The following is a 27,811-nucleotide window of genomic DNA, read 5'->3' as shown; positions in this document are numbered from 1 at the left end:
TCCAGTTCAGAGGGGGAGGTTGAGGTCCCCCACTAGTATAGTTTGCTAGCTATGTTTTCCTTCAACTCCCCCAACCTCTGCTCTAAGAATTTGGATGCTATACCACTTGGAGCATACATGTTTAGTAATGATATTGCTTCATTGTCTAAGGTGCCTTTGAGCAGGATATAGTTTCCTTCCTTATCTCTTTTGATTAGTTCTATTTCTGCTTTTTCTTTGTCTGAGATTAGGATTGCTACCCCTGCTTTTCTTACATCAGCTGAAGCACAATATATTCTGCTCCAACCTTTTACTTTTACCCTGTGTGTATCCCCCTGTTTCAAATGTGTTTCTTGTAAACAACATATTGTTGGTTTTTGGCTTTTAATCCATTCTGCTATCCATCTCCATTTTATAGCAGAGTTCATTCCATTCACATTCATAGTTATGATTACAATCTGTGTATTTCCCTCCATGCTCTTTCCCACCGTTTGTGCTTTTAGTTCTCCTGTCTCCCTTCCCTTCCTCAATAGAGTTTTCACTTTTGACCACCACCTCCCAGTCTTCCCTTCCTTCTTTCAGCCCCCCTCCCTTTTACCCTTTTACCCTTACTGTGTCTTCCTTCCCTTTTAGCTTCCCCTATCCTTGCTTCCCCCTTCCCCTCCTACTGCCTATAGAGCTAATTAGAATTATATACTTAAGTTTATTGTTCCCTCCTTGAACCACATCAGATGAGAGTACTTCTCAAACAATGCTCATCTCCCTCCCCTCTTTCCCTCTACTATAATTTTGTACTTCTTCCTGTGATGTAATTTACCACTTTCTGCTTCCTCCTTTTTATATCTTCTGTTACAATCCCTTTGCATGCTTAAATCATCTTTTTATCACATCATTTACTTTATAAGCGTTCCCTCTATGTATATCCCTTTCATATTTCATAATAAATGTTCAATTCTCAAGATTAACAGGTATCATTTTCCCTTATAGGGAGGTTAAACAGTTTGCCCAAATTGAGTAACAAGTTTGGTTTTTTCTTCCCCCTGCTTACGTTTTTATGCCTCTCTTGAGACTTGTGTTTGAGGATCGAATTTTCTATGTATTTCTGGCCTTTTTGTCAGGAAGGTCTGGAAATCCCTTACTTCATTGAATGACCATCTCCTTGCCTGAAATGTTATGCTGAACTTTGCTGGGTAATTGATCCTTGATTGTAGTCCCAACTCCTTTGCCTTATGGAATATCGGATTCCAATTCCTTTGATCTTTTAATGTTGAAGCTGCAAGGTCCTGGTGTGATCCTGCCTGCAGCTCCTCGATATTTGAATGGTTTCTTTCTGGCTGCCTGTAGTATTTTCTCTTTCACTTGATAGTTATGGAATTTGGCAACAATATTTCTTGGTGTTTTGAGTTTGGGATCCCTTTTGAGAGGTGAACGGTGGATTCTTTTGATGACTATTTTGTCCTCTGGATCTAGCACTTCTGGGCAGTTTTCCTTTATGATTTCTTGGAAGATATTGTTCAGACTCTTTTTTTCATTGTGGCTTTCTGGTAGGCCAATAATTCTTAAATTTTCTCTCCTGGATCTATTTTTGAGGTCAGTTGTTTTTCCAATTAGATATTTTACATTTTCTTCTATCTTTTCATTCTTTAGATTTTGTTTGACTGATTCTTGATGTCTTATAGAGTCATTAATTTCTATTTGCTCAATTCTAATTTTTATCAAATTGCTTTCTTCAGTTAACTTTTGCATCTCCTTTTCCATCTGTGCAATTATTCCTTTTAAGGAATTATTTTCTCCAGTTAGTTTTTGAACTTCCTTTTCCATTTGTTCAATTTTCCTTTTTAAAGAGGTGTTCTCTTCATGAAATTCTTTTTTTCATGCTTTTAAAATCATTGGCCAGTTTCTGTTCTATTTCCTTCTTCAGCTGTTCCAGGAGAGCTCTTTGTGCATGTGAGCAGTTCATATTCCCTTCTGAAGTTTCAGGTGGGAGTACAGTCTCACAACTGACCTCTTTGGTATTCGTGTTTTGGTCCTTGTCCCCATAGAAAGATTCTATGGTTTTTTCACCCTTATTTTGCTTTTTCTTGCTCATGATGATGATTTATGTTGTGCCTTCTGGTTCTTTCAGTTAGAAGCTGCAGAACTTGGTGTTGAGCTGACTGATGTGAAAAAGCTAAGGGCAGGTGCTAATTTTTCTTTTTGTTTTGTGTTTCTCCATCAGCCCTGAGGCTAGCTTGTTAAGTGTGAGGGAGGGGTGGTCTGGTCAGGGGAGATCTCCTCAGCTGAGCTCAGGCAAGGCAAGCTCAGGGGTTGGTGATCCTGGCTGCCCTATTGTCTTCCCATTTCCCTTGCAGTGCTGAGGCATGCCTGGGTCCTAGTGGGAGTTTGTACCTCCCCTGGAGCTTCTCTCCTAGCCCTGAGGCAGGCCTGGATCCTAGTGCAAGTTTCCACCCCCTCTGTGGCTCCTCTCCTAGGGCTAAGGCACACCTGGGTCCTAGTGGGAGTTTCCACTCCCCTTGGGCCCCTCTCCTTCTGGTTTGCCTCTCCCAGAGTAAGAGGAATCCCCCTTAGCTATTTTCCTAGCCTCAGGTGTTATGAGAGTGTTTGTTCCGTTGGCAAAAAAATCTTTTTATAATTCTATTAGCCACTTGATTTGTTTCTTTGGTGATTTGACATTGAGTATAATATATGTTCATTTTGTCCATTATAGCATTTGTATTGCTTTTCTGTGTTTTCCACTTGAAGTCAGATTTTAATACTTTTTAGAACTATGTATTCCTACTCAATGGTTAGCAGCATGCTTTTAATTAAATACTCAATCTTTTTTGTATAATACAAAAAAACATACATCATGCTCATCATTATCCAAATTATTCCCTCTATCTTTGCTTTAATCATATATATGAATTCTGCATAAAGCAGTGACACTTTATAACAATTCACATTTATTTAGTATTTAATAGTTTACAAAGCATTTTCCTCACAACTACTTATGAGGTAGGTGGCATAAGCATTACTGTTTTATAGTATAGACAAGGCATCTGAAGCTCAGAGAAACTAAATGTCTTGCCCAATATTTCATGATTAGTGAGAGATGGGAATTTGAAACCAGGTCATATAACTCCTGGTTCTAGTGCTTTCCATCTTCCCTGTGCTATTGCCTCTCTTTTATTTTTCCTTTAATCAAATATTATTGTTTTTGTCTAGTAGTTTCTCCAAGACTGTACAGCAGCACTCTTTTACTTCTAAATTTCATTTCACAACAAGAACCAAATATATATTTCATAGTAACCACAGAAAAGTAAGTGGAATTAAGTTAGGATCATTGAGCTGAGATTTTCCTGAAGGAAATTGTTTCAGAACTCTGAATTAATGTTTCTAAAGTTGAAAATGCAAAAAGAAATGTTACATGAACTTCAACTTTTCATTAACTAGATCCACGAACTATATTAAATGGGAGAATTCTTTTATACTGTTTTTTCTTAAAAAAAGAAAACATTTTACTAAAAACATTAATGTCAGTATATCTAACTCATTTTGCTTTATGCTAAAAATTGTAATTAACATTTCTACCAGCCATATATTTAGATTAGATTTTTGCATCATTTAATCTCTTTCTTTTTAAGACTGTGCAGTTGAGATTTTATGGAATAAAGAAATGGTAGCAGGTTGTCTTTTTTCTTTACAGACATTGGCAGGAAAAAGTAAGATTTCCGTCAACGACTTCATCATTAAAGCTTCGGCTTTGGCGTGTTTGAAAGTACCTGAGGCTAATTCTTCTTGGATGGACACAGTTATAAGGCAGTAAGTATACCTTTATTGAGGTAAGCTATTAATTACTAAGTATTTATTAAATGTCTAATATGTCCATCATTGTGTTAGTTGATGTAGGGCCAGAGAAGAATTTCAAACAGAAGTTTTCTTCCCTGAATGAACATCTGGTGGTGAAAATAATTTTATACATATGAAACAATTCAAAGCAATACAAAGATAGTATTTGGTTGAATGTTTAATTGTTTATCCTAGTGTTTAAAACAAGGAGTAAGTGTTGTATAAATGTTTACATACAGTTGGTGGCACAACGGATTGACCTCTGGGCCTGGAGTCAGGAAAACTTGAGTTCAAGTCTGGTCTTAGTTACTAGTTGTGTGACCCTGGACAAGTCACTTAACCTCTGTCTCGGTTTCATGACCTGTAAAATGGGGATAATAATAGTACCTACCTCCTACAGGATTGTTATGAGGATCAAATTAGATAATATTTATAAAAAGTGCTTAACATAGTGCTATATAAATGCTTATTCCATTCCTTTCCCTTCCCATACCCTGATGTCAGGGACAGAAAACTTGGTTTTAAGGCCCAGCTGCAAATCATTTAATAACTGTGTTAAATTGGGCAAGTCACTTTGTTCTGTTAGCCCTGTTTTAAGAAGCACCAATGTAGTACAAATGAGAGCACCATAATATAGCCTCTGTTTTCTTTTCTTTACTTGCCCACCTCTTACTAGATGCCTGAGCCCTAGGATAGAGGCCAAATACCTTGTTTGTTTGAAAAATAGGCCCTGAATGACTACTGAAGATACTTCTCACATATTTGATACCACAATCAAAGAGAAAAGGCCAATATGGAATCTGTGGAGTCTTTGTCTTTACTTTTAGCCAGTATGACTATGCTGGAGAATCACTAGGTTAGTAGTTTTAGGAGGTGTGGTATTGTGGAAAGACTGGTTCATATCCTGACTTTGACATTTACTAGTTGTGTGACCTTGAGCATGTAACTTAACCACTATGACCCTTAATTTCCTCATTTAAAACTGGGGGTGATGTTTGCATTCCATCTACCTCACCAGGTTGTTTTGTGGAAAATTTAAAAAATTTAAAGTGCTAAATTCAAACAGTGTGGACTCCTGGGAAGTTAGAGCAATCTACACATCAGCTCAGTGTCCAGCAAAGGTCTTCTAACCCAAGATTTTGGGCTAACTGGGAGTCAAAGATTGAGTAACAAATAATACAACTTTTGTAAATAGTGGCTGCAGCTGAAAGTAGGGTGTACCTTTGTAATAGATACGGTTAATCTCAGCTTTATCTCCTCATCCAAACCTGCGCAGACATAGATAGCAGTCAGTCATAGTTAATAGTGAAGGACAGCAAGATATTTTTACACATATGCACATGTATTCGTTGTTTTCAGTTCCAAAATCTTCAAAATGTCTTTATTATTTTGTGTCATCAATCCCTTTGGCAGTCTGGCGAAGGCTGCTGTTCTTGGAATAATATTTAAGTATATAAAACATAGGAATTACAAAGGAAACCAGTCGTGTTGATGTTTTCAAAATATAAAAAAAAAAAGTCACAGATGAATCCTTGTCTTTAGGATAACCTGACCATTTTGAAACATTCTATAGTCTGTCCTTAGTTTGCTTTTCTAGATGGAATATCCCATACATGAACTCTTCCCTTCTGCCAGATTGAGCTGCTTATTATGTTTACCCTCTGTGATAATCCTAACTTGGATTGCAATCCTTAGCCTGTGATAAGGTCTAGGTTGGATAACATTATAGAACCTCACAGGGTGATGGAATTTGAGGGTCAGAAGGGATCTCAGTAGCCATCTGATCTAATCCATACATAAATGGTATCCTTCACTGTAACATATTCAGCAGTTTATCCTCTGCTTGAAGCAGAGGGATCCCACCACCTCTTAAGGGCACCCATCCCAGTACTTTTGGACCTCCTAAGTGAAGCCTTTCCTAGTCCACTTCAGCCAGATGTGATCAATCTCCTCTGCGCTCCTTCAGCATTTTAATTATAAAACACTTCACGTAAAAGTGCTGTGTAAGTATTGGCTGTAATTAAGACTACTTCTTAGACCGTATTTTTTTTTCAGTTTTCTTTGTGCAAAAGAAATACTTAATAACTTTGCTGATAATTCAGATCATATTTCTTTTTCATTTTTTTTTCCAAACAGAAATCATGTTGTTGATGTTAGTGTTGCAGTCAGTACTCCTTCTGGACTTATCACACCTATTGTATTTAATGCACATATAAAAGGACTGGAATCCATTGCCAATGATGTAGTTTCCTTAGCAACCAAAGCACGAGAGGGTAAACTTCAGCCACATGAATTTCAGGTAAATAATTTACTTATTTTAGGTTTACTATAAAAATATTAAAACTTTTTCTTGCCTATTGATCCTGTTACTTGCTATTATGATGGACATGCTGAAGACAAAGTGAGATTCTAAATTGTGTTGTAGGAAATGAAATAAACATTTCAACTTGTTTATACAGGTAGTTTTCACCACACTTTATCTTACTACACTAAATAGAATGATTCTAAACTTCAGTTTGAATTTAACTCTTAAGACTGAGGAGTCTGGTCATCTTAATAGGAACATATGCATTTTCCGATATATTAAAAATTCCTGAGTAGTTACAAAACAAAAGATTAGGCTATGTATGTAACATTACGTGTTTATTTAATCTAATTACATATCTGTTTATGTAATGTAATAATTTACATATTTGAATTAAAGCATTTTATCTTTTAATGTTACATTCTTCTTTTTTCTTTTCTTTGTTAGGGTGGTACTTTTACCATCTCAAATTTAGGAATGTTTGGGATTAAGAATTTCTCTGCCATTATTAACCCACCTCAGGCATGTATTTTGGCTGTTGGTGCTTCAGAGAATAGGCTGATTCCAGCAGATAATGAAAAAGGGTAAGTGCTACATGGGGAAAAATAGTTACTAAACTATTAGACCATTTTATAAACTCTGCTTTTACAGTCCAGATAGATGTATTTATGTCAAAACAAGGTAAGTAAAATTGGAAGGGTAAAATTAAATTGTTTGGAGGCAGAGATTATCTTTATCTTGTCTAGATGTAGCAAGCTATAAATTCCTTATTGAAAATCTTGTTCTTTTTTGGATGTTAAAGGATTACACTTAAGCTATCTGATCTATCTTTTCAAACAGTGAATTTAGGAGAGGGAGGGAGTTGCCACAGTTAATAGCATTATTACTTATGAGCAAGGTTTTAACTTTCTGTGATACTTAAAACCTAAAAATCTGATAACTGCTTTCAGAATACCTCATTTATTGTTTGTTTTTTACTTAGATTTGATGTAGCCAGCATGATGTCTGTTACACTCAGCTGTGACCATCGGGTTGTGGATGGAGCAATTGGAGCTCAGTGGCTTGCGGAATTCAAAAAATACCTTGAAAAGCCTATCACCATGCTGTTATAACTACCTTAAGCAGTTTCTACGCTCTATCCCAGTCACGTTGGTTATTCTTAGTAAGATATTTATATGTGTCAGTTAAACAAAGATGGTTCCTTTTTTATTTTAAGTTAGCCAGTTATTTTTATTATCCATTTTGTACAGTTAAGTTATTTGTAATGGGCATTATTGAGTTTCATGACCTTTAAATGCCAATTACAACCAACCGTTGTGCAAACTTTTAATAAATATGCATTCAGATTCTGTGTGCTCCCAAATCAAAAGACACATGGCCTCCAACCCTTCTTAGTTGGCATTTGCATTGGGAAATACGGTCAGGTAGCTATTTTTGTGGGAGCGGGGAGGGAGATTAAAATTCCATCTTTGGAATTTAAGTTGTGTTTAGTTTTCTCAGCTACATGATCCCTGTCAATAATAAAACAGTAACTTCTTTTTTACTTTTCTAAAAAACCAGACCATCTGGTTGACTATTTTCTTTACACTTTTCTACGAAATTTGATGTAAACAGTTTTTGCCCATCTTGAAGGCACAGCATGAAATGTCAGCAGATTTTGCAGAACTGAAATGAAAAGTCAGAATTTCACTCTTGTAATTCGTCCTTGCATCCATCAGAGTGTTACAGCTGTAGGAGTTGAGGCTTCCTACTGCAAGAGTTATTGGTTATTTGTAAGTAAACTCTCAAATGGATTCCATATTTATGCATCTTTGGAAGACCTTACTAAATAATATTGTTAATGTACATAAGTAAAATGCTGGTCAGTAATGTTGGACATCTGCCAAAATCCATTCATTGTCATGTCCAACTTGAAAGAATAACAGGGAGAGATAGTAATGAAGCATTGGAAATGGTTTTTAAAATGAGGACAAAAAATGGGTCAATGTATTAAGTGGTCAGTGATTCTACTAGGATGAAAAAAATGTTAAATATGTAAAAAAAAGTTATTTTGTACCCTTTGAGTTGTCTTGCACAAAATAAGAATGTACTAAAAAAAACTGGAGCAGTGTGTCTTATGTTGGGCAAGTAAATATTGTATGAAATTTTCCTCCATTTGGTTATAGTTTGCTTTATTTTGGAGGGGGGTTGGGGTCATATACAGGATAATTGAAAATAATTGGAAAACATCTCAGTTCCAGGCTTTCTGTTGAATCATTGTGTTTTAATAATTGTTTGGAATTGTTAATGACTATTTAAAATAAATCTGACCAGTGCTTCTTTGTGTGTGTAGTATGTGGATCTAGCCCCAGTTACTTTGAGCCATAGAAGTTCACTTTCTCATTGTTTATCCTTTTTATAAAAGTGTCTGAGCAGACAGTTATGTGGCACACATGTACAACTGATACTCCATTCTATCGTTATGATTCACCCTGATGTACATTTATGAAAATGTAATCCTGGAAACTAATCTGACTTTCCTGTTAATAAGTGATACTACCTTGAACTGAAAGTTATATAGGAGGAAATAACTCATTGCAAGGGACCACTGTCAGAATGAGCCAGATTGGGTGCAGGTTTGTCAAACTATTCTTTAAAGATATTTTATTCTCTGTTGTTAATGCTTATGGCTCTGTACTTCCCTTGTAAAATGAACAAAAACCCGGAGGGTTGCATATTAATAAAAAAATACTTTATTCTGAGTTAACAGTAATTGATCTGGAATGTTTGATAACAATCTATTTTCTTACCCCATACTGAAAAAAGTAAAGTTAGGGATAGTATTCTTTATTTAAAATGAGTGTGTTAAAAAATTAAAGTAAATTATGCATTTTTAATGTGTTTGGTTTAATTTAATATGTCAATATTCTGGCATTAGCTTTAATAGGAATTTCTGAAAACTACTGAAGACTTTAATAGAGAAACTTCTTTTTCTAGAAATTTGAGTTAACAGAAATTGATCAGGTAGGGAATGATAGTTTTGTGTAATATGAAGCTGCATACTTAAGAACATTTCATTGAAAACATCATTAGATGGTAACACCTCATGTCAAAATGAGTGTGGTCTTAGATATTTTTAATGCTGAGACAAAAGAAGAGAAGACATAAAATTCTGAGAACTGTGAAGGCCTTTATCAGGGCAGGATGGATGTCATGAAAACTAAACAGTATGGGAAAAGTACTTATCTGATAGTTTCTAGAAGACATGAGAAAATCATATCTGCCTTTATTAGATAAATTTATAGTAAAATATTTTTCTGTAAAGGGATGCTAATTCCCCTATCAATGCCCATCTTAAAATATTTTCCAACTCTTTAAGACTAGTCTCAAGATCAAATGAGATGGTAAAGCATCATAGGTTGGGATCAGGAAGGGATCTATGAGGTGTCCCTAGTCCAACTCTTTTATTGTATAGATTAAGAAATGAGAAGCGATCTGCCTGAAGTTACATGCAGAGCCTTCATTTAATCCCAGGAGCTCTGAATGCCTGTTCAGGACTGCCTCTGGTTATTAACTTCAGGTTAAAGATGCTTGCTAAAGATATTCACTACTGTCACAACAGCTAGCAAGTGAAGAGGATTCTCTCTGAATAGAATGGTGAGGTCCTGTAGATCAGTGGTTTTCAAACTCAGATAGAAATATATATACATAAGGATCCCTTCCAGGCCACATAATGACTTAGAAAACCACATATTAATATCTGTGTTCTAAAGTATATTTTAAGTAGTTCCCAATTGCATTTCAGTCATGTTCTGGTCACACTGGGCATCATGTTTGACATCTCTGCTCTAGATAGTGATGGTTGCCTCAAGCTCTAGAGCACTCCTGAAAGAGATATAGAACCACTTAAAAGAGTTTGGTCTTATTACCCACAGTGCTTACTGGATGCAACATGCCAATTAGCTAGACTGATACTATTAGCCTATAGAGGTTGTTCTATCAGAGTATGTTTATCTCGAATAAGATAGTACTGAATTAATAACCAAAATGTATAAATGGATGAGTCTGGCTTAAAATTAAACAGGAGCCTAAATTGGATAGCCAAAGGGAAACTGAGGAATTCCTTTAATGTCCCTAAAGTTAATCCTCCTACCAGTTGTATGGTTGTTAGTCATAGAACACTATACAGTCTGAAGAAGTAATCAAATATTCAGATAGCAGTGGAAAAGAACTTGGTGTGTGTGAGCAGGCTGAAACATGAGGTAGAGAAAGTCATCAGTGATATGTGTAATTGAAAAATATGACCTGGCCATATGTCAAAAGTGAGAATAATGGAGAAATGGCCAGAGTGCTAAATTGGTATCCATGTATATCAAGAGAAAGCAAGGAAGACCCCTTGTCCCCACATTCACCCCCATTGTGTACAGCCTCTCTGGCAGGGGTTCTTAACCTAGAATTTCTGTATGTGTGTGTGTGTGTGTGGGGGGGGGGGGCGTGTCTCAAATTGGATGGGAGAAACAAATCTTTATTTTTGCTGACCTTTAGCTGAAATGTAGCACTTCTTTTAATTATGAATTTAAAAAGCATTCTGTAAACTTTACTGGACTATGCAAGGGTTCCATGACAAAAAAGCTAAGAACTCTTATCATGTATCAAACTTATATTATGGGTATACTGATGAATACGTGTTGCATAGGATGGGTATTGTTGAAAGGATCACTCATATCAGCCAGATGCATATGACTGTTAATACAAGGTATTATTTTATTTAGAAAAACAATGAACATATCAAAAGATCCAGTATATATGTAGCAATATACTGACAGGTATAGATTAGTAACAAATTATATTTACAAGTGTCATGAAAATGCATTGTAAAGATGTAATCTAATTGTGTATAATTAGGAAAAGTTTCTAAAAGTTTCTAAAAGCAATATTTGAAGAAGAATGAAAAGAGGGCATTAAACTTGAGCAGAGTGTAAGTATCTATAAATCACATTTAAAAACAAACTTACTCGAGTTAAAAACTTGTTGATTCAAGTTGAAACAACTTCATTATACATTTATCCACAAAGAATTCTCATTTTCAATTCTGTGAGAAACCTAGATGAGGATGTAAATAGACTAGCACAATTGAAGTTCATATTGATTTGCCTTTAAATGTCACTTGCAGATTGTTTCATACCTATAATCTATATTATTAGCTGAAGAGAACTACAAACAGTTCTGTGACCTATTACCACCCCAGCAGGTGCGTATCTTCTGTGAGCACTTTGTTCAGTGAATGTGTTTCTTCTGTTAGCTACTCACTTTTGATCCCAAAGTGTTCATTTGAGTCATACTCTCCATTGCAGTTTTTCTGAAACATATAGTTTTTTTCCTCCTCTATGACTCCACTTTGACACTTGGTATATCAAAGGATAAGAGATGTAGGTAGAGCTTTGTGATTTTATATTCTAGTTCTAAATTTTCGAGGTGCTGCAGATACAGAAGCAAAAATGAAAAAATCATGCCTACCCTAATGGAGATTCCATTCTGTCAACACATAAAAAGTACATGGGGACAGATACAAAAATCAACACAAGGTCCTTTTTGGAAGGAGGGCACTCAGGAGAGATCAAGAAAACTTCAAGTACAAGATGGTACTTGAGCTGAGTGTTGAAAGAAAAAATCATTTGTGTATATTCTATCTCCACACCAGACTGAGAACTAGGCCTGTTATTTAATCTTGGCCTGTAAAAAGCAATTAATGTTGAATTCATTAAACAAGCTACTGTGCAAAAGATAGTATGTTGGGCACAGAGGGGAAGACAAAGACATGGTCTTAGGCCTCAAAGAGCCTAACTGTAGAAATAACTAAAATAACTGTACCATAACATGTGATCATACAGTTCTACTGACCAGGGTCCACCTTCTCCCTGAACATATTAAAAGGGTAGAGCAAGATTTTCTTGGAGGTAGGTTATTCCCTCTTCCAATGCAACTTCACTGGCTGAACTATGTGCTTGCCCCTTCCCTGCCCCATAACTGAATTGGCTTGAGGTACAGTGATAGCTAGTTATGTTCTTTATGCAGTAAATTTAACTGATGCCTTAAAAGAATAAACTGGAAATCTCCCACTAACACAAAAAAGCAACTTGAAAACATTTTATTTCCCCAACAATTATTTGTACTTGTGATTGCTATTAATATCAAAGGAAACATGCTATACAATAGCATCTAAGATTTCAGTTGTCTAAGATAAAGGCAAGGCCATTTGTGGGGAAAGGGACAACACAGTAGAGGAAATAGGTAAAAATCTGAAGATAGATTTTAATGGTATTTAATATCACCCCTTCTTACCTATGATGCGAAAGGCTTTAATGCCTTCACAGGAGCTCAGTGGTAGAACAAAAAAAACCTAACATTCATGCTGCACTTTTACTGCAGTACTGGCATGGTGATGATTAATGTGGCTTTCCCTCTGACAAATTTTGCTGTAGTTGTCTCAGTGTCAACCAATTCTGGAAGATCTACCTGTAATCGGTACTTCTCAGAGACCTCAATCACTAAGTCATCCTAAGAGAGAATCATATCAATTGAATAGATTTGTTTTTGCAATCTAGAAATAGAATCTATTCCTGATATGACATTGTTATCTCTTTCTCATCTTACCTTAGAAACACTAAGGTCACAGTCACAGACAGAACTAAGACCAGGAAGTTCAACTTTCATCTCAATTCTCAGTGATCTCCCATTCTGATCCTTCACAGATGTCAGCTTATAATTTGGAGTCTTCAGCTCAACTTGGAGCTCACTACTGGAAATTTCCTCAATCAGACACCCTTGTTTGCTTGGAATATGGTCCTTTGGCAGTAAAAGTTGTGGAATGTCATCTTGGTTATTCATAGTACAGTTTCTTAACTGCTCAAGCGTTAGTTCTTGATGTAAAAAAGGGATATATTTCAGGTTACAGTAATTAAAGTGCAAGAAAGTACTATAAAACACTACTGCATAGAGACTACATATTAATATTTTCTGTTGTATTTTTGTTCAACATTTCCCAATTACATTTTAATCTGTAGCTTGTGTGCCTCAAATTAGACATCTCTGGGTTATAGTAATCTGATCTTTTTCATTTGTTCTTGCTTCAGAAATAAGATTTAAGTTTAATTTTCATTTGTATTGATAAGGGAATTTACATAATAATAGTTTTCACTAAAAATTTCCTTACCTTTCTTCATTTTCTCACTTAAATCTGTTGAGTCAGTTTGGATTCCCATCAAATTCTTTTTCATCTTTTGGAAGCTTCCTTTCTTCCAGGTTTTTGTAATGTGATAGGAATGAGAAAGAGTAAACTGATGTTGCTCCTCAATGCATTTCATTGTCAAGTGAATCAGGTGATCCATTTCCATTTCATTATCTTTTGCTTCCTTGAGAACAGCAGGGTTATAGGCAACATTGATAACTGTGTATGATTCTAGGTAGTTTAAACAGTGTGGAATTAACCGTTATTTCTGTAATGGCACCATCAGGTAACAATGTTAACCCAATAGCCTGAATTAAGCTAAGGCACCCTCAAAACAGAATTTCCATTATAGTACTACTGCACAAAAAATTCCCACTAGAACTTCTTGTTAGAATAGTAACTGCCCCACTATTTAAGAAAATTAACAGCTTATGTATATTCAGTTAACATTGGAGATAATTCTCCAGTATGCTTATTAGAAATTAAAAAATTTGTATTAGAAATACAAAAAAAAGTACACTTTTGTTGCTAAAATCTATTAGGTGTTAGCTACTTGCTAAGAAAATAGCTTTGATACTTTATATACCTGATGTCTCAGATACATCTTCTGGCTTGCCAACGCTCAAAGGTACAGGTTCTGCCTTTGACTGGGGTGCTGGGATACTCATCCATTGACATAGGTTGATGAATAATACTTTTTCTTCTGGTTTCTAGGAAATAAAACATTTTCTTACTCTTATTATTATTGTGTTCACCACTGAGGAGGCACCTGGCAACTAGCATTTTTCAACTACCTCCTAGGTATTGGTAATGCTTGGGGCTGATTCTGTGTAGCTGATTTGCATTATGTGCTCCTATTATTAATGAGAATGGAGAGAGGACAAATTGAGTTGGCTTAGAAGCCCTTAGAAAATTTGAGTGTGATCAACTGAGGAAGGAAACCTCACTTTTCCCTTTAGATTGGAAGTACTACAAATATGGAGTGAAGGATCTCTAAATTAAGTCAGAATATTTTCACTCTTTTCCCTAAATTGGGTAAGAAAAAAGTTCTAGAAGGGGTACTCAATTTTTTGAAGAGAATCCTTTTTCTTTGAATTTCTGTAATGTGGGTACAGAAGCAGATGAGAACTTCAAAGTGTAGCCAAGAAAAGTTCATGGTCAGAGGAGAGCTGAGTTATGAGTGCAAAGCAGAAGACAGCAGCATAGAAAGAACTCCAGTGCATAACACCACAGGCACAGTGCAAGAGAATCCTAGCTTTTGTGCAAGTTGGCAAGGCAGAAAAGAGATTGGACTTGAATTCATTAAGAGAGGGTTCAAACCCTGTCTCTGACTCTTCTGAGCTGCATGTGGGAAAGTTAGGGTTAGCCTAGCCCCACTGAGCTTCAATTTCCTTGTCTGTAAAATGGGAATGTCAGGTTGGCTTTGAGGCCTTGGACCAATGGAGATGTTCAGACTGGATATTGTACTTATACATATTTCAGGTAGGAGATAAGATGATTTCTAAGGTCCCTTCCAAGTCTAGTATTCTGTAATTCTTTGGTTCTGTGTCTTGTTCCAAGTGAGAATAAAGTATCTGGTTTCTTCTCCATGTGCAAGAACCAAGCCTACTTATGGTGGTTCTTATTTTATTTTTCAGATAGTTAATGGAGCCTGACTTGGATAAAAAGACCCACATGGAGAAAATCCCATGGATGCACCTGCTTTTTTTCCATTCAATTAGCTGGGAAACTCCTGACCATACCATCTCTGGTACCACCACTCAGTTTCTTATTCTGGAGCTACAGTTCCCTTGGAATACTGCTCTGCGGTAGAAACAAAGATGTGGGCCAGAACCATTCCGTCTGAAATGTACGAACCAAGATCTTGGTCTGCAAGGAGAGCTGGGGCTCAGGGGCAGCGCAGCGTTTCTCCCCTTCCTTCAGCTGCCCTTGAATGAATTTCTCATAACGTTCAGGGTCACTCTCCGCCAGGTCATCTAGCAGGTTCCACAGCTGAGTCACTTGGGTAAGCCAGCCTCTTGGTGAGGACTCCATGACCTGGAAGCGAGAGGGTCTCCCAGGCTGTGAAAAGACATACACCCCGCTGAGGAAAGGTCACCCCCTAGGGCTACTGCGCATCACAAAGCTGTGGGCCTTTGGACACTTCCCCGACGCGGAGATGCGCGAAATCTCCTAGGGCACTTATCAAAATGAATATTAAATAGTGCGCATGGCCATCCCCCTCGCTGCTCCCCACAGCGCCCATCTTGTCCGCTCCTAGGGCCATCTGGGACTGCCGTCTGCGACCACTTCCTTCTCTTGGTGGGGAAGGGGGAGGGCTCCGCCCCGCCCCCGCCCGGGCTCTGCCTCCGGCCCCTCCATGCGGGGGTGTCCTCACCCGGAGGCCCCCCCCACCGAGCCCAAGGCCGGGGGGCGTTCACTCCCCAGCATCTCCACGCCCGCCCCCCGGGAGTCAGAGCGGTCTCCGGCTCCTGCCTCAGTTTCCCTACACCCGCCCCCAGTCTCCTCATTTCTCCGTACGCTTTCTCCTCAAGATTCCCTGGGAGGGGGGAAGGGAAGGGGGCGTGAAGCTCCTGACCCACCGCCTCGGCCACCTGCCGGGGAAACAAGCAGCGTGCTCCGACCGAGCGACTCGCCAGTCCGAACGCCGGCGCCCCCGCGGCCGCGGTTTCCAGGGCAACCTACCGCGGTGCGACGCCTAACTGGGCTCGGAACCTCCCAGCGTCCCCGCACCCTTCGCGCGCAGTTCCGCGGCCAACTTTGGCCCACACCAGGTTGAGAGCCTGTCCGGTCAGCCCCGGTCTGGCTTCTCCGGGGTGGCCGCCGTCACGCCGATTCCCCTAGAGCGATACTTTGTCTCCCTTGGCCCAGGGAGAGTCCCGAGAACTCTCGTGGGAGGGGCGGGCGGGAGGGGTACCGTGCTTCGGAAGGGGAAGTATTTCTCTGGACACTCGGGAAGCACTTCCTACTTCCGTCGAGGACTGGAAGGTGGCCCAAGGCTCTTCGCTCCCCTGTCTGCCCCGGGACGCCGGAGCTCACGGTAGGGGGGCGGGGGTGGGCGCGGGGCTGCAGGGCCCGGATCCCGGCCACTGAGCCGCGGTGTCCCAGCCGCTTTTCGACGGAGGGACTCAAAGCGTCCTACGAACCTCGGCGGAGTTTGGGAGGGCAGGAAAGGGCCGGAGCTCCGGTGGGGGGGGACCCCGGGTGGGCGGCGACCCTCTCCCCCCACCCCCAAGGCCTCCAGGGAGGGGCGCCCGGTCTGGTCTGGAGAGTCGGGTCGGGATCCAGGCAGCTGCGGTGGAGAGCCGGCCCCTGGGCGCCTGCGGGCCGTCTGGCCCTGACCCCATTGTGCAGACGCGCAGACTGAGGCCCGGGGGGCGAGGCGTTAAGGTCTGACGTGCGGTGGGATGGGGTCGTGAGTGGCTGGTTGGGACTCGAACCGGGCCCCGGATTCCGGAGGCTGAGCTGGCCTGGCTGCCCCTCGCACCTCGGGCACCGTGTTTCACGTGTTTTTGGAAAGTTGTGGGGCGGTGATTCTGTGTCACACTCTAATAGCTGAGTGATTTCTTGGGGGGTTTTCGGGCTGTGGTGGCGGCCTCGTGTCCTCGACGCCGTACTGTCCTTGCAAACTCTGAACTCGTCCTTTAGTGTCTTGGGCTCCGTGTGCACAATAGGCCCAGAAAATTCTGCTGGAGGGAAGGCTGGACTCCCGCTGATATGCGTAAGAGTTACTACTGACCACCTACCTACCCCCCACTCTCGCCGATCAGAGTATGTGCTGCCCAGCAAGCCCAGAGGGCAGGTCAGGAGGGGTGGTCTTGTCTTTGTCACTGATTTATTTACCTTGGACAAATAATTAAAACTTTGGAATCCAGGTTCTTGAATTGTCAGGGTTAAGGATACCTGTTCCTTATTTCATGGACTCACAATTTGTCAGAGCTGAAACCACTTTAAAGATTAAGTCAGTTTCTTCATCTGTAAAATGAGAGGGTTGGATTAGACAATATATTCAATATATTCCTTTCAATTCTAAATCCTGTGACCCTAACTTGAATTTGATCCAACCCCCTCATCTTGTAGATAAGGAAACTGAGGCCCAGAAAGGGAAAATTACTTACCCATCTCAATGAGTTGTGAGACTCAGGTGAAAGGGATGTGATATATTTGAAAAATATACAAATGTAATGTATGTAGGAGATGTTATTCTTATGATGGTGTTTCTACACATTTCAGATTAAAAATGTCCCGGATCCCTCTGGGGAAAGTCCTTCTGAGAAATGTCATTCGGCACACAGATGCTCACAATAAGGTAAGAGGACAGCAGTGCATTCCCTGGCAGGGCTTCCTTTAGGACTCCTCAATTCATAGTATGTTGTTTTATAATGTAGAAGGCTGTTAAAAGAGGGATATAAGCAACAGCAGAGGAATATGACTGTGTGACTAGCCGGAGAGTAGGAGTGACTCTGGCATCATGCCAGCCCTGATCCTCTTGGGGGCTGAATTTGTGCCTTCCTGTAAAGAAACTACTTTAACAGTGACACTCAGGCATTTATTTTAGTACCTCCTCCTCCCTTCTCTATCAGCAAAGCTTTCATTATCATGAGCCCACCATTGGTGAAGGCAGAAGTAGGCTGCCTCTGACACCAGGGCTCTCTCTTTCTCCAGCACTTACTATTATTCCCTTCTCCACCACCAGATGTGGAGAACACTATCTCCTCAGCCCTCTCTAACAAGTGCCTGCACTCCAGGTCTCTGCCATTATGATCATATCCAGAACCAGAACCTTCAACACCAAGCCAGACCAGGAGTCATGTGCATGCTTTATATGCAGGGTATCTTCTGGGTGTGCATCATTGCCCAACATGTTGGGATGAAGCAAAGAAACTGGTGCTGATTGTGATTACAGTCAGTCCCCTTCAAATCTCATCACCAGGTATTTGCCTCCTCAGCCTCCTTACAGGCTTAGCCTTTTCTTCCATGATTTTTGAGAGAATAAGATCTAGAGTTCTCTTCCATAATCAGAGGACCATAGTGGAACAAAGCCCTAGTCATTTGTGTTCCCCCAACCTATCGCTAGCAAAACTCCCTTAACTTCTGCTAAATTGAGAAGCCCTTTGTCTTCTACCACTTATTTCACTCTCATCACTTTCGGGCTCAGCCCAGCCTCTCCCCAATTCCTGTTCTTCTCTGCCCTTCTCTTCCGTACAATCATTAGCCAACTTCCCTTCATTCCAGACTTCTCCTTTCACTCCCTTCCCATCTTCTTGCACTCAGAGAAACTGAGCTTCTTCTGGAAGACAGCATCCCTAGTAACCTTCTCCAGGACTGATGCTCTTTCTCCTGTGCCCCTCACTATACCAGGCCACGAGGAGGGTAGGCACACTCTTTTTCTTGACCACTTTGTCTTTCTGTCATCATCATTCAGTAGGTTCTTCTTCTTTCTGGGTCACTCCCTCCACAGGATACATTGTGAGGCAGCAGCAGCACAGTACAATGGAAAAAATACTGGATTTTAGTCAGCAGGTCTGAATTCAACTCTGCTATCCCTCCCATCTTACCCTGGGAAATCACTTTACTTCTACCCCTTCATCTCTTCATTTGTAAAATGATGGGGTGAGGCTTGTAGCCTCTGAGATTTTATGATTCTGTGATCTCTAATAGAGACCTAATTAAGTTCTCTTCCAACTTTAAAGCTAGGATCCTGAATTCTAAAGATGTTTCAGATCTTTGTTGCAGTTGTCTGCTGGTCTCCAATTATTCTTTCCCATTTTTTTAAGTTGTCACTCCATCTAGTTAAAACACATGGGACAATGTTAGGCAGCACTGTACAATGGAAAGAACATTGAATTTAGATTCAAGGAGACCTGCTTAGCTATGTGACCCTAGACAAGTCACTTTACTTCTGGGCCCCAGTTTACTCATCTGTAAAAGAGGGAATTGGATTCAATGGCCTTTAAGCCCTTGCAGCTCTAAATGTATCATCATTCATTGCTATGATTATATATTACATTCAATATAAGTTCATTATTTGGCTCCAAGTCTATTTCTCTACCACAACCCATACCCTCATACTCAGGGACATATATATATATATATATATATATATATACATACACATACACACACATACATACATACATACATACATACATACATATATCACAATCCTGAACTCCCAGATTCCACTGCAGTCTAACAGCCTGTTTGTTCATTTCTCTTTCTGCTTCTTTCCTCCTCAATTTATTGTGAGATACCACCATGACCTCTAGTCCTCTCATTCCTCCCGGTCTCCCACCCCAGATCTGTAGTTCAATATACACTATCCTTTCCCCTTGCATTTTTTTTGTTTTTCTGTTTAATTGCTGTTCCCCCTTTGCAAGGCCCTAAGCCTTGGTTATCTCCATTTTCTGCCTTTGCTGTTTGTAATCTGCTGAACACTGCTGAGGAGTCACAGAAATCGAAGTTCGATTATTTCTTGGAGACTCTTAATCCTGAGACAGGATACTTTTATTCTTCCTTGATTAACTCTCTCTTTTGTTGTCTTAAAGCTTCCTACATCACCCCTGCCTTCCTTCATCTACAGAGAGAGGATCTTATCCTTACTTAACTCAGAAAATTAAGCCATCTACTGTGAATTACCTTTTGTCTTTTCTACATCTCAAAACTTCACTGCATCCTCCTTTACTCTCATCTCAAAGAAAGAAGGGTTCCTTTAGGCCAGTACCTTTAGAGGTGCCTTTGATCCCATTCCTTTCCCCCTCTCTCTTTTTGAACTTGCCTCTTCAATCATTTTCTGTGCAGTTTTTTTGTGGGAGGCTGCCTGCAGCAGCCATTTTTATTTTTTAGAAGCAGTGTTTCATAGAGATCAAGTGCAGGACTTAAGAACTCCCTGTGTTCAAATCTTGTCTCTGACACCAGCTCTGAAACCTTGTTAGCTGTGTGATCCTGGCAAGTTATTGAACCTGGGTGCCTTAGGTATTACACAGTCTTCTCTAGGGTCAGAGGGTCTCACTAGGCCTTTGGTCTTTCTGTCTGCAGTTGACTAGCTGACCTGGAAGTAAGCCATTACACCATAATAGTTTTTCACTAAGATTTATCTTCATTAGAGAAGACAACAGATCTCTTATGGTATATCTGTTCACTTATTATAACATTGTGTTATAGTGTTGTTTCTGTTAGTAATTTTATTTTCTAATTTTCTGAATCATTTTCAGATTCAGGAAGAGACAGATATGTGGAAGATAAGAGAACTGGAGAAACAGATGGAAGATGCTTATCGGGGGACACAAAGGAGAATATTACCCAGGAGCTCGAGGTGGATTTACAGCTTTGAGAACTAAAATAATGCTCAAGAAGGTTTTGAAAATCACCCTGTTGTGTTTAAAAACATCTTAGTTTCCTCAGGCTAGTTGGCAGAATTCCATAGTAATTTCTTTTTAGTCATTGAGCATTCTGTATATTATAAATCCAGGCACATGCATAGATTTAGTGACTTGTAGCTATGGCTTCATTTACCTGCAGAATCTTTTGCATCCATGTACATGGGAAAAGTTGAGAATTTCTCCATAAACACGGGCAGAGTCTTAAGAGTTCTGTAGTCTTCATCTTTGCCTTTGTATTTTTAGTTGGCCCTTCACTAACATCTTGTAATTGTCTCTTATGGGCCCCATCTTTCATATGCTTCATCTATTCTTGAATCATCAAGTCATACATAATTTGAACCTTTTCACCTATCTGAGTATGATTGTGTAGAGTTGTGTGAGTACAGGGTTCCACCGATCCTTAAGTGTTTGGCTATGTGGGAATGGTGATTGATCCCACAGGTGTCAGTTATCCACTTACTAAAATTATGTACAGGGAGTCCACACTGGAAGCCGGCTTTAGTAAATATAAAAATCAAATTTCTTTGGTTTGTTTCTGCATTAAAAGAGATTCTATTTTAATTGCAGTCCACATTTAGTATTACTGCCCTTTTTTTTTTATTGCTCATTTCAAAATGACATTTCTAGTAACATTATAATTGTTATATCTCTTTTAAATGTGGACACTCTGTATATTGATATGCATCACTAGTGAAACAGGTTTGTGTTCTGATTGATTGTTAGTGAAGAGTAGGTAAAACTGTCAGTAGTCCAGAAGTACCCTATTTGCTTGTTCCTGGGCTCTACTATGCACTGGAATAGGGTAGAAAAAAAAATTTATTATTTCCACTCTACACAGTGGTAGAATAACCCAGAGAGATAAAACAGATGATGCCTTTCACAGAGATGATTCTCAAGTACTTGGTCAGTGAAGGCTTCTCTCTGCTTGTTCTGTAAACCCTGTATCATGTCCCCTAAAGGAGCCATACAAATTATTTCTAAATCTAAATGTGGGCCTGCTTTCTACCCTAGCCGAATGCGAAGTGATGGTTTCGATGAAGAAAGCCATCGAGTTTACTGGAGGACAAAGCAAGAAATTCCCGGGACACTTGAAGATGATTTGCTTAGGACTCGATCCTGGAACAGAAAGCTATATAATTATGAAGCCAACATGCCAGACAGGTTTGTAACGAAAATACTCTCTTAATAATTTTGCTCTTTAAATTCCATTGTTCCAGTATGGGTGTCATAGATCCATAGGTGGTCATCTGGGTCCCCCCTTTCATTTGAGAGATGAGGAAATTTCAAATCATAGAGGTGATGTGACTTGTCAGAGGTAACATAGCCATTAAGTAAGTGCAAGAAGTGGGACCCGAATTCAGATCTTTTGATTTCTGATATAATGTTACTTTTACTTCATCATACAGAGTTCCATTTTTTAAAACATCCTTGATGTCTTATGAACCTAGTGAATTACTCCAGGGTTCTGTCCCTGAATTGGTGCTATCAAAGAGTCCTTTAGTGTTCCTTATGGTTTGAGGGCTGGCATATTATTATATGAACAGAGGAACAAAAGAGCCCATCATCTGTAAATGTTTTCTCCTGGAGCTTCAAAAAAATGCAGCAAATTTACTAATAAGCATGGCATGGTAGAATGGGAAGTTCACTAGATTGTGAATTAGGAGACCCAAATTTAAGTCCCAGCTTTAACACTAACTTGAGTACATCATTCCCCAGCTCTGGACTTCTTACATCTTCATCTGTAAAATGCACATGTTGGAGCATCTCTTTGTCTGTGATTCCACGAATTGGCACTGTCACGTTTTCTTTTTTCTTTTAATTCTAGTGTTCTTTTGGTAGTTAATTTCTGAATATCTAGTGCATTTTTCTAACAGACTCCACTCTTATCATTTTGCAGATGGGGTCACAGTGGATATAAAGAACTATATCCCGAGGAATTTGACACAGACAGGTGAGGTCTCTAGGTTTACTAAGGAAAAAAGAAAAGCAAGTCAGCCTATTTTGATTTATAAATTGTGTTGCTATGATATGTTTTTTGAATAAAGGACATGTGAAATCATTTGCCTTTGTCAACATGACCAGAGACACTGGTGACTACTTCAGTAGGAGGAAGACAGTATGTTTTATTGGCTGCTGCTTTTTGGTGTTTCCAAATGGCTCTGCAGTGATTGTGATATATTCCTTGTAATAGTCCAGTGAAATAGGGTAGTTATTATTACCCGTATTTTATAGGTGAGAAAACTAAAGGCCTCAAAGGAAAAGTAAATCACTGTCACTTAGCAATCCTTTGGCAAGTTGGAAATGAAACCCAAGCCTTAGGCTCATCTCCTCATTAAGGCTATTAATCAGTGCTGTTTTTCAAGTCCAAATGAAAAATATTAAAGCATAAATAAAATGCTGATTCTATGACATTTATCCTTTGTTTTGCTCTATTCATAGTGATCAGCAGGATACTATTAATGGAAGAAGCACACCTCCCCAGGAAAAGTCATCTACTCATGAATCCCATAAACGTAAGAGGTCAAAGAAATCCCACAAAAAAAAGCAAAAAAAACGGTCACACAAAAAGCAAAAGAAAAGCAAAAAGGAAGCCACAGACAGAGCTGCAGATTCCTCCAGTGAATGCTCAGGAGAAACTCAGGTTTCCAGTGCTCGGAAAGGGAAACAATCACATAAGCGAAAGAAAAAATCAAGGAAAAAGGCTCCCAAGAAACCTGCTTCTTTCTCAGAGTCAGAAAGTGATTCCTCTCACCCAGATGATTCAGCATCCAGTAGTTCTGAGGAAAGTGAGCAAAAAGATGCCAAGAAAACCAAAAGGAAAAAGGATCAGAAAGATCAGATCACCCCAACAAAGAGGAAGAGTGAAGTACCAGAGAGGACCAGCAAGCGCAAGAACTGGAAGGTGGCCACGGATGAGAAGACAGATGAGAGCTCTGAGGAGGATTAAATGGAGGGAGGCTTCACCCTCTAGGTTTCCCAGGTGATGACCCCTTAGACTCGATGGGTGTGGCAGGGACCCTCTCTTGGTAGAACAAGTGGCCCAAGTGGTGAGAGCTGCCTTGTGCCATCCGAATCCTAACTGATGGATTTTCTCCTGTTTGAGCCTGTTAAACTTGATCCCCTTTTATTGGTAATGGGGAAGCTGTTGTTAGTTTTTCTAATGAAGGTTTCTTGAAGAGATTACTTTTTGCAATTAACCACACTCAAGTCTCATGCACACTATTCCCCAAATCAGAGGAAACAGAAGCCAGTAATCTGGGAACTCCCACTCAAGTGCTCAGTTTGGGGGAAGCAGGTGTTTAGGCCCAAGAGGACAGTGTGGAGAGATGACTTTCCTTGGTTCGTTAGCCCCATGTGCAGGAGGTAGGACTCCAGTTGTTGTGGGGCCTTCTTGTTTAATCACTCCAGATCATTTTCCTCTGACCTCCCTTACAGCAGGTGTCATACCTGGCTCTTCATTCTCAGCCTTGGTGCCTTTGATCCTTAGATTTGTATATCTAGACCCCAATTTGATTTTAATATTGAATGTTTAGTCCTATTCTGGCTGGCCCAGTGTATTTGAGGAAATGGGCACAGGAACAAGCCTTTTTCCCCTTGCAATAAAAACTACAGGCAGCTGTCACCAGAAGGGAGTGGGGCTTTCTTGGTACGTTTTCCCCACTGGGCAGGGTACGTAAATCTGCATTCTTGATAGCTCAAGCCTAAGTCTGAATCAGGCAGTAAAAGTCTCCCAGCATACTGCTAAATTTTGCCTGAGTTTAATTGTATGTGAAGTTATTTTTTTTGGCTATTTAAAATGGTCCTAGTTTCAGTGGGGTCAAATTGGGATCTGACCATGCTGTCCAACTGTGCCCTGAACTGGATTCGGGACACTGGTTACAGATATCATTTAAATAGTCTGTCTTTCCTTGTTTTTGTCTCCAAGTCTGTAAATGAATTCCAGATTTCACCTCTTAACTAGAAAGTCAAGTCAGCTCCAAAATAATGTAGGTCTCTCAGGGACATATTTGCCTCTTCCCAGCCTTCATGGGACTCAAAATGTCCCTCTACTCCAGCAAAGAAAGTTGGCCTATTTCATTTTGTTCAGTTGGGACCTAGGGGTGTTTCAAATAGGACCCCATGGTTTCCCTGGGGGTATGGTTAGGAGCAGGGGTAATGGTGGAATATACTTTCCATCCCCTAAATTCTGTGATTTAATAGATGTAGCTAAACTTGGCCTCAATTAGAAAAGAACAAACATTTCCAACTTAAGGTGTTACATAGCTATTACTCGATGGACTGAGAACTAAAAAGTAAGCCTGTTCCTGGCTCTACCACTGTTGACTATATTCATGAGGTCCTAAACAAGTCATTTAACCTTTTGTGCCTAAAATGGAAATAATACCGACCTCATTGGGAGTATTATAGACAACAAAGGGCAAAGTAATAGGAGACACCTTACAACAATAGAACATAATTAAGTTTTCACATAATACCTAAGATTCTGTAGGTATGAATTACTTCTAAAAGCCCCTGTACAAAATAGGATTCTGCAGTCTACAGAATGAACCTTCAAGTACATCTTTAGGCAAAGCCCTCCATCCGCTGGTTAGCCAGTAGGTGCTACCTTTTTTGGAAGTCTATATGACTTACTAACTCTTCTGGCTCCAGTTTATATACTCTTAGCAAACTACCACTAAATGCCAGTTTTTATCAGGAATTTTTTGGAGGGAAGGCCTATTACTTGGTAGAGATTTTAGAGGTAGGAGAGATTCTAAAATGACAATCCCTTAAATTAAAGCAAACAGTATTTTCCGTGGTCCTCTAGGAAATAGGATCCTAACTGGTATTGTTTTTCAGTCCTTTTTTTCAACATTGTTTTTTGCACCAAGTTTATTCTAGGCACTTGACAGGCTAGGGGAGTCTCTAGAAGTTTGTACTGTCACATGAGCCAAGAGCCTTTTCTCATACTAGTAGCTCTGCCTCCTTTTAAAAAAGGTGTTTTTGCTGCAGCCAGGTTTTTATTTTTGGTCACGTTTACTCTCATTACTATACAGTAGGCACATGGGAGCAAAAGGGCTGTCTTTACTCTCTATTGCCTTCTAAACTCCAAACTTTCCTTTTCTAAGCCTTATTTGGCTTCTAAAGTTCTTCCAGTCCCTGAGTGAAAGGCTCAGGTAGCTTTTAAATTCATTGTCTCCCATTTGCACTACCAGCATTGGAACCCATTTTTTCTTTGGTAAGTGTTTTAGTATTTTCAACCAGTCAGGGATCTCTAAACCCTGAGGTAGGATTTTTTAAAAAAAATAAAGTAATTAAGACCAGGGTTGGGGGAGTCATATTTATCAAATAAATGATGTAATACAATCTGGAATTCCAAAATTCCAAATAAAGAAATTTCACTTTTTGACCATCTTTTGTTATTTTTTTAAACACTACAGGTTTGGCCACAGCCCAAAGTTGATTTGGTCATAGTTTCTTAACCCTTTCACAAAGACTTCTGCCATGGTGTTATAAACTGTCCAGTTATGGGTCTTTATTGTTCTTCCATTCATTTCCCGCACTTAGGGTAGGGGGGAGGCTTAGCCTACTGGTTCCCTTTCTGCACAATTTGAGCAAATCGGCTTGTGATGGTAAGAGTGGTATCAATGAAGCGGTCCACACAACTGGCAAGGCAGTTTTCAGTTCGGGAATCTAGCCGGCTTCCTGGTTTTTCAACACATTTATCCCAGCACAAATCCATGAAGTGGTGTACCTGCAGAGGAAGATAGTCATTATGGAGAGGTGTAGAGGGCCAGGTAGTACTTTTCTTTCCTCTCTGGTTTCCCTTTTCCTGTCATTTGCCCCCCATTTACCAGACTGAACTTAAGTCTTCTCTCTTTTGCATTCTGTATTTCCTCAGTCCTTCCAAATGTCTCTCAGATTCATACTGCATTTACACAGCCAATTTTCTTGCCTAGATCTTTTGTCGCCTCAAGCCAATAAATTACTGATAAAGGTTTCTGTCTCCCTACACCCAGTATTTTTTTCACGCTGCTGCTAGATTATTACCTCTAAATCTTGTTTGCCTCTTCAGTCTTTGTTCGAGTACCTCTAAGGTGTCAATACAGCATCTGGGGGACCCTGGTTTTGAATTCAAGCTTTGCCCCCTCGGACCTTGGGCAGTCACACTCTCTCTGGGCCTTAGTTTTGGTCCATCTGGCCATTTCTCGTTCTAAATCTGTGCTCCTAAATCCAATTTCCCTGGCTTTCCAGTGGCTATCCAGCCCACGCCCACTATTTCCAACACTTATTAACCCAGACCTATACCTACGCTGTTATTGTACAGTTTTCACCGTCAGCCTCCCACCCCAATCGTTCAAGGCTCAATTGAAATGTCAGGCTTATGCAAGCTTTCTTGACGACAGTAACGGCGCGGCTGCGATCTGTCCTCACTGCCACCATACTTCGGGTCCGCACCACGGACCCCACAGGGTTCTGAGGGTGGGCTGCAGCCGGGAGCTCCCCCGCCCCCCCAGCACCCCGCGGTGACAGCCTGACCGTCCAAAAAACCGGCTAACCCCTTCCTCTCTCTTGAAGTATCCGACCTTTATGGGGCTGTGAAGAACATCCTTTACGACTCCAGATCTGAGGATTAGTCTACTTATTGCGTGTGTGACCTTGGGCAAGACGTGTCCCCCTCGGGCCGCATCTGAGGGGGAATGGGATTAGGTCCCCTCTAAAACGCCAACAGGGAGAGGGGTGTCCCCCTTTCGGGCTTCGGTTCGCGGTTCCCCCCCGCCCCCAGCCCGGGGGCCCCTTTCTCTGGGCCTTTGGCCGCCGGCCTCGGCCCGGCACGTCCAATCCCGGAGGGCCCGGCTTGGGCTCCGCCGCCTCTCCGCCGCCAGCCCGGAGCCCTCCCTTATCCCCCGGCCCTAAATCTCGGCACCTGGGCAGTGAACTGCGCCTTCTGCTGTTCGGCCGCCACCAGACGCTGCAGTTCGGCCTCGTCGGCCTCGGCCAACTCCGCCATGGCCGCCTCTCCGCTGGGAGGCCCGCTTCCTTCCCGACCAGGGTACGCAGACACCAGCTTCCGGTTCAGCCTGAGTCTATTTCCCGACTGCCTCGTCCTGGCTCTCCCAGGTTCCGGTT

At 40.4% G+C, this 27,811-nt stretch overlaps 4 protein-coding genes across 9 annotated transcripts in view; 2 read left to right on the top strand and 2 right to left on the bottom strand.

Moving 5' to 3' along the window:
• Positions 1 to 8,431, top strand: part of DLAT (dihydrolipoamide S-acetyltransferase) — a 36,384-nt gene extending 27,953 nt beyond the window's left edge. The window contains exons 11-14 of the mRNA XM_072611114.1: positions 3,665 to 3,780; positions 5,944 to 6,106; positions 6,560 to 6,696; positions 7,095 to 8,431. Coding sequence (XP_072467215.1) covers positions 3,665 to 3,780; positions 5,944 to 6,106; positions 6,560 to 6,696; positions 7,095 to 7,224 — 546 coding nt within the window. The 3' untranslated portion in view covers positions 7,225 to 8,431. The remainder of the gene's footprint in view (positions 1 to 3,664; positions 3,781 to 5,943; positions 6,107 to 6,559; positions 6,697 to 7,094) is intronic.
• Positions 8,432 to 10,827: 2,396 nt separating this feature from the next.
• Positions 10,828 to 16,130, bottom strand: PIH1D2 (PIH1 domain containing 2). 6 transcript variants are annotated; one of them, XR_011967436.1, is made up of 7 exons: positions 15,902 to 15,999; positions 15,177 to 15,380; positions 13,906 to 14,029; positions 13,305 to 13,550; positions 12,746 to 13,011; positions 12,434 to 12,649; positions 10,828 to 11,569 (listed from the first exon to the last, which is right to left on the bottom strand). XR_011967436.1 is itself a non-coding variant. In XM_072611118.1 (6 exons), the coding sequence occupies exons 2-6, from the start codon at positions 15,351 to 15,353 to the stop codon at positions 12,512 to 12,514; spliced, it is 951 nt and encodes a 316-aa protein (XP_072467219.1). In that variant the 5' UTR covers positions 15,354 to 15,380; positions 16,005 to 16,130; the 3' UTR covers positions 10,828 to 12,511. The 6 variants fall into 6 exon arrangements, 5 of the variants coding, with proteins under 5 accessions (XP_072467219.1, XP_072467220.1, XP_072467218.1 ...); XM_072611118.1 differs by lacking the exon at positions 15,902 to 15,999 and adding an exon at positions 16,005 to 16,130 and having other exon boundaries at positions 10,828 to 12,649; XM_072611119.1 differs by having other exon boundaries at positions 10,828 to 12,649; positions 15,902 to 15,997.
• NKAPD1 (NKAP domain containing 1) lies at positions 16,092 to 26,091 on the top strand. The gene is made up of 6 exons (XM_072611120.1): positions 16,092 to 16,359; positions 17,553 to 17,628; positions 20,534 to 20,634; positions 21,713 to 21,862; positions 22,599 to 22,652; positions 23,141 to 26,091. Exons 2-6 carry the CDS (start codon positions 17,560 to 17,562, stop codon positions 23,646 to 23,648), a joined length of 882 nt encoding a protein of 293 aa, XP_072467221.1. The 5' UTR covers positions 16,092 to 16,359; positions 17,553 to 17,559; the 3' UTR covers positions 23,649 to 26,091.
• On the bottom strand, positions 26,008 to 27,778 carry TIMM8B (translocase of inner mitochondrial membrane 8 homolog B). Its single transcript, XM_072611122.1, has 2 exons — positions 27,609 to 27,778; positions 26,008 to 26,435 (listed from the first exon to the last, which is right to left on the bottom strand). Exons 1-2 carry the CDS (start codon positions 27,690 to 27,692, stop codon positions 26,268 to 26,270), a joined length of 252 nt encoding a protein of 83 aa, XP_072467223.1. The 5' UTR covers positions 27,693 to 27,778; the 3' UTR covers positions 26,008 to 26,267.
• Positions 27,779 to 27,811: the final 33 nt, after the last annotated feature.

Source organism: Notamacropus eugenii, chromosome 5 (genome assembly GCF_028372415.1).
Source record: "Notamacropus eugenii isolate mMacEug1 chromosome 5, mMacEug1.pri_v2, whole genome shotgun sequence".
Taxonomy (NCBI): domain Eukaryota; kingdom Metazoa; phylum Chordata; class Mammalia; order Diprotodontia; family Macropodidae; genus Notamacropus; species Notamacropus eugenii.
The sequence above is the reverse complement of the archived record's forward strand: the minus strand, read 5'-3'. Positions and strand labels throughout refer to the sequence as shown.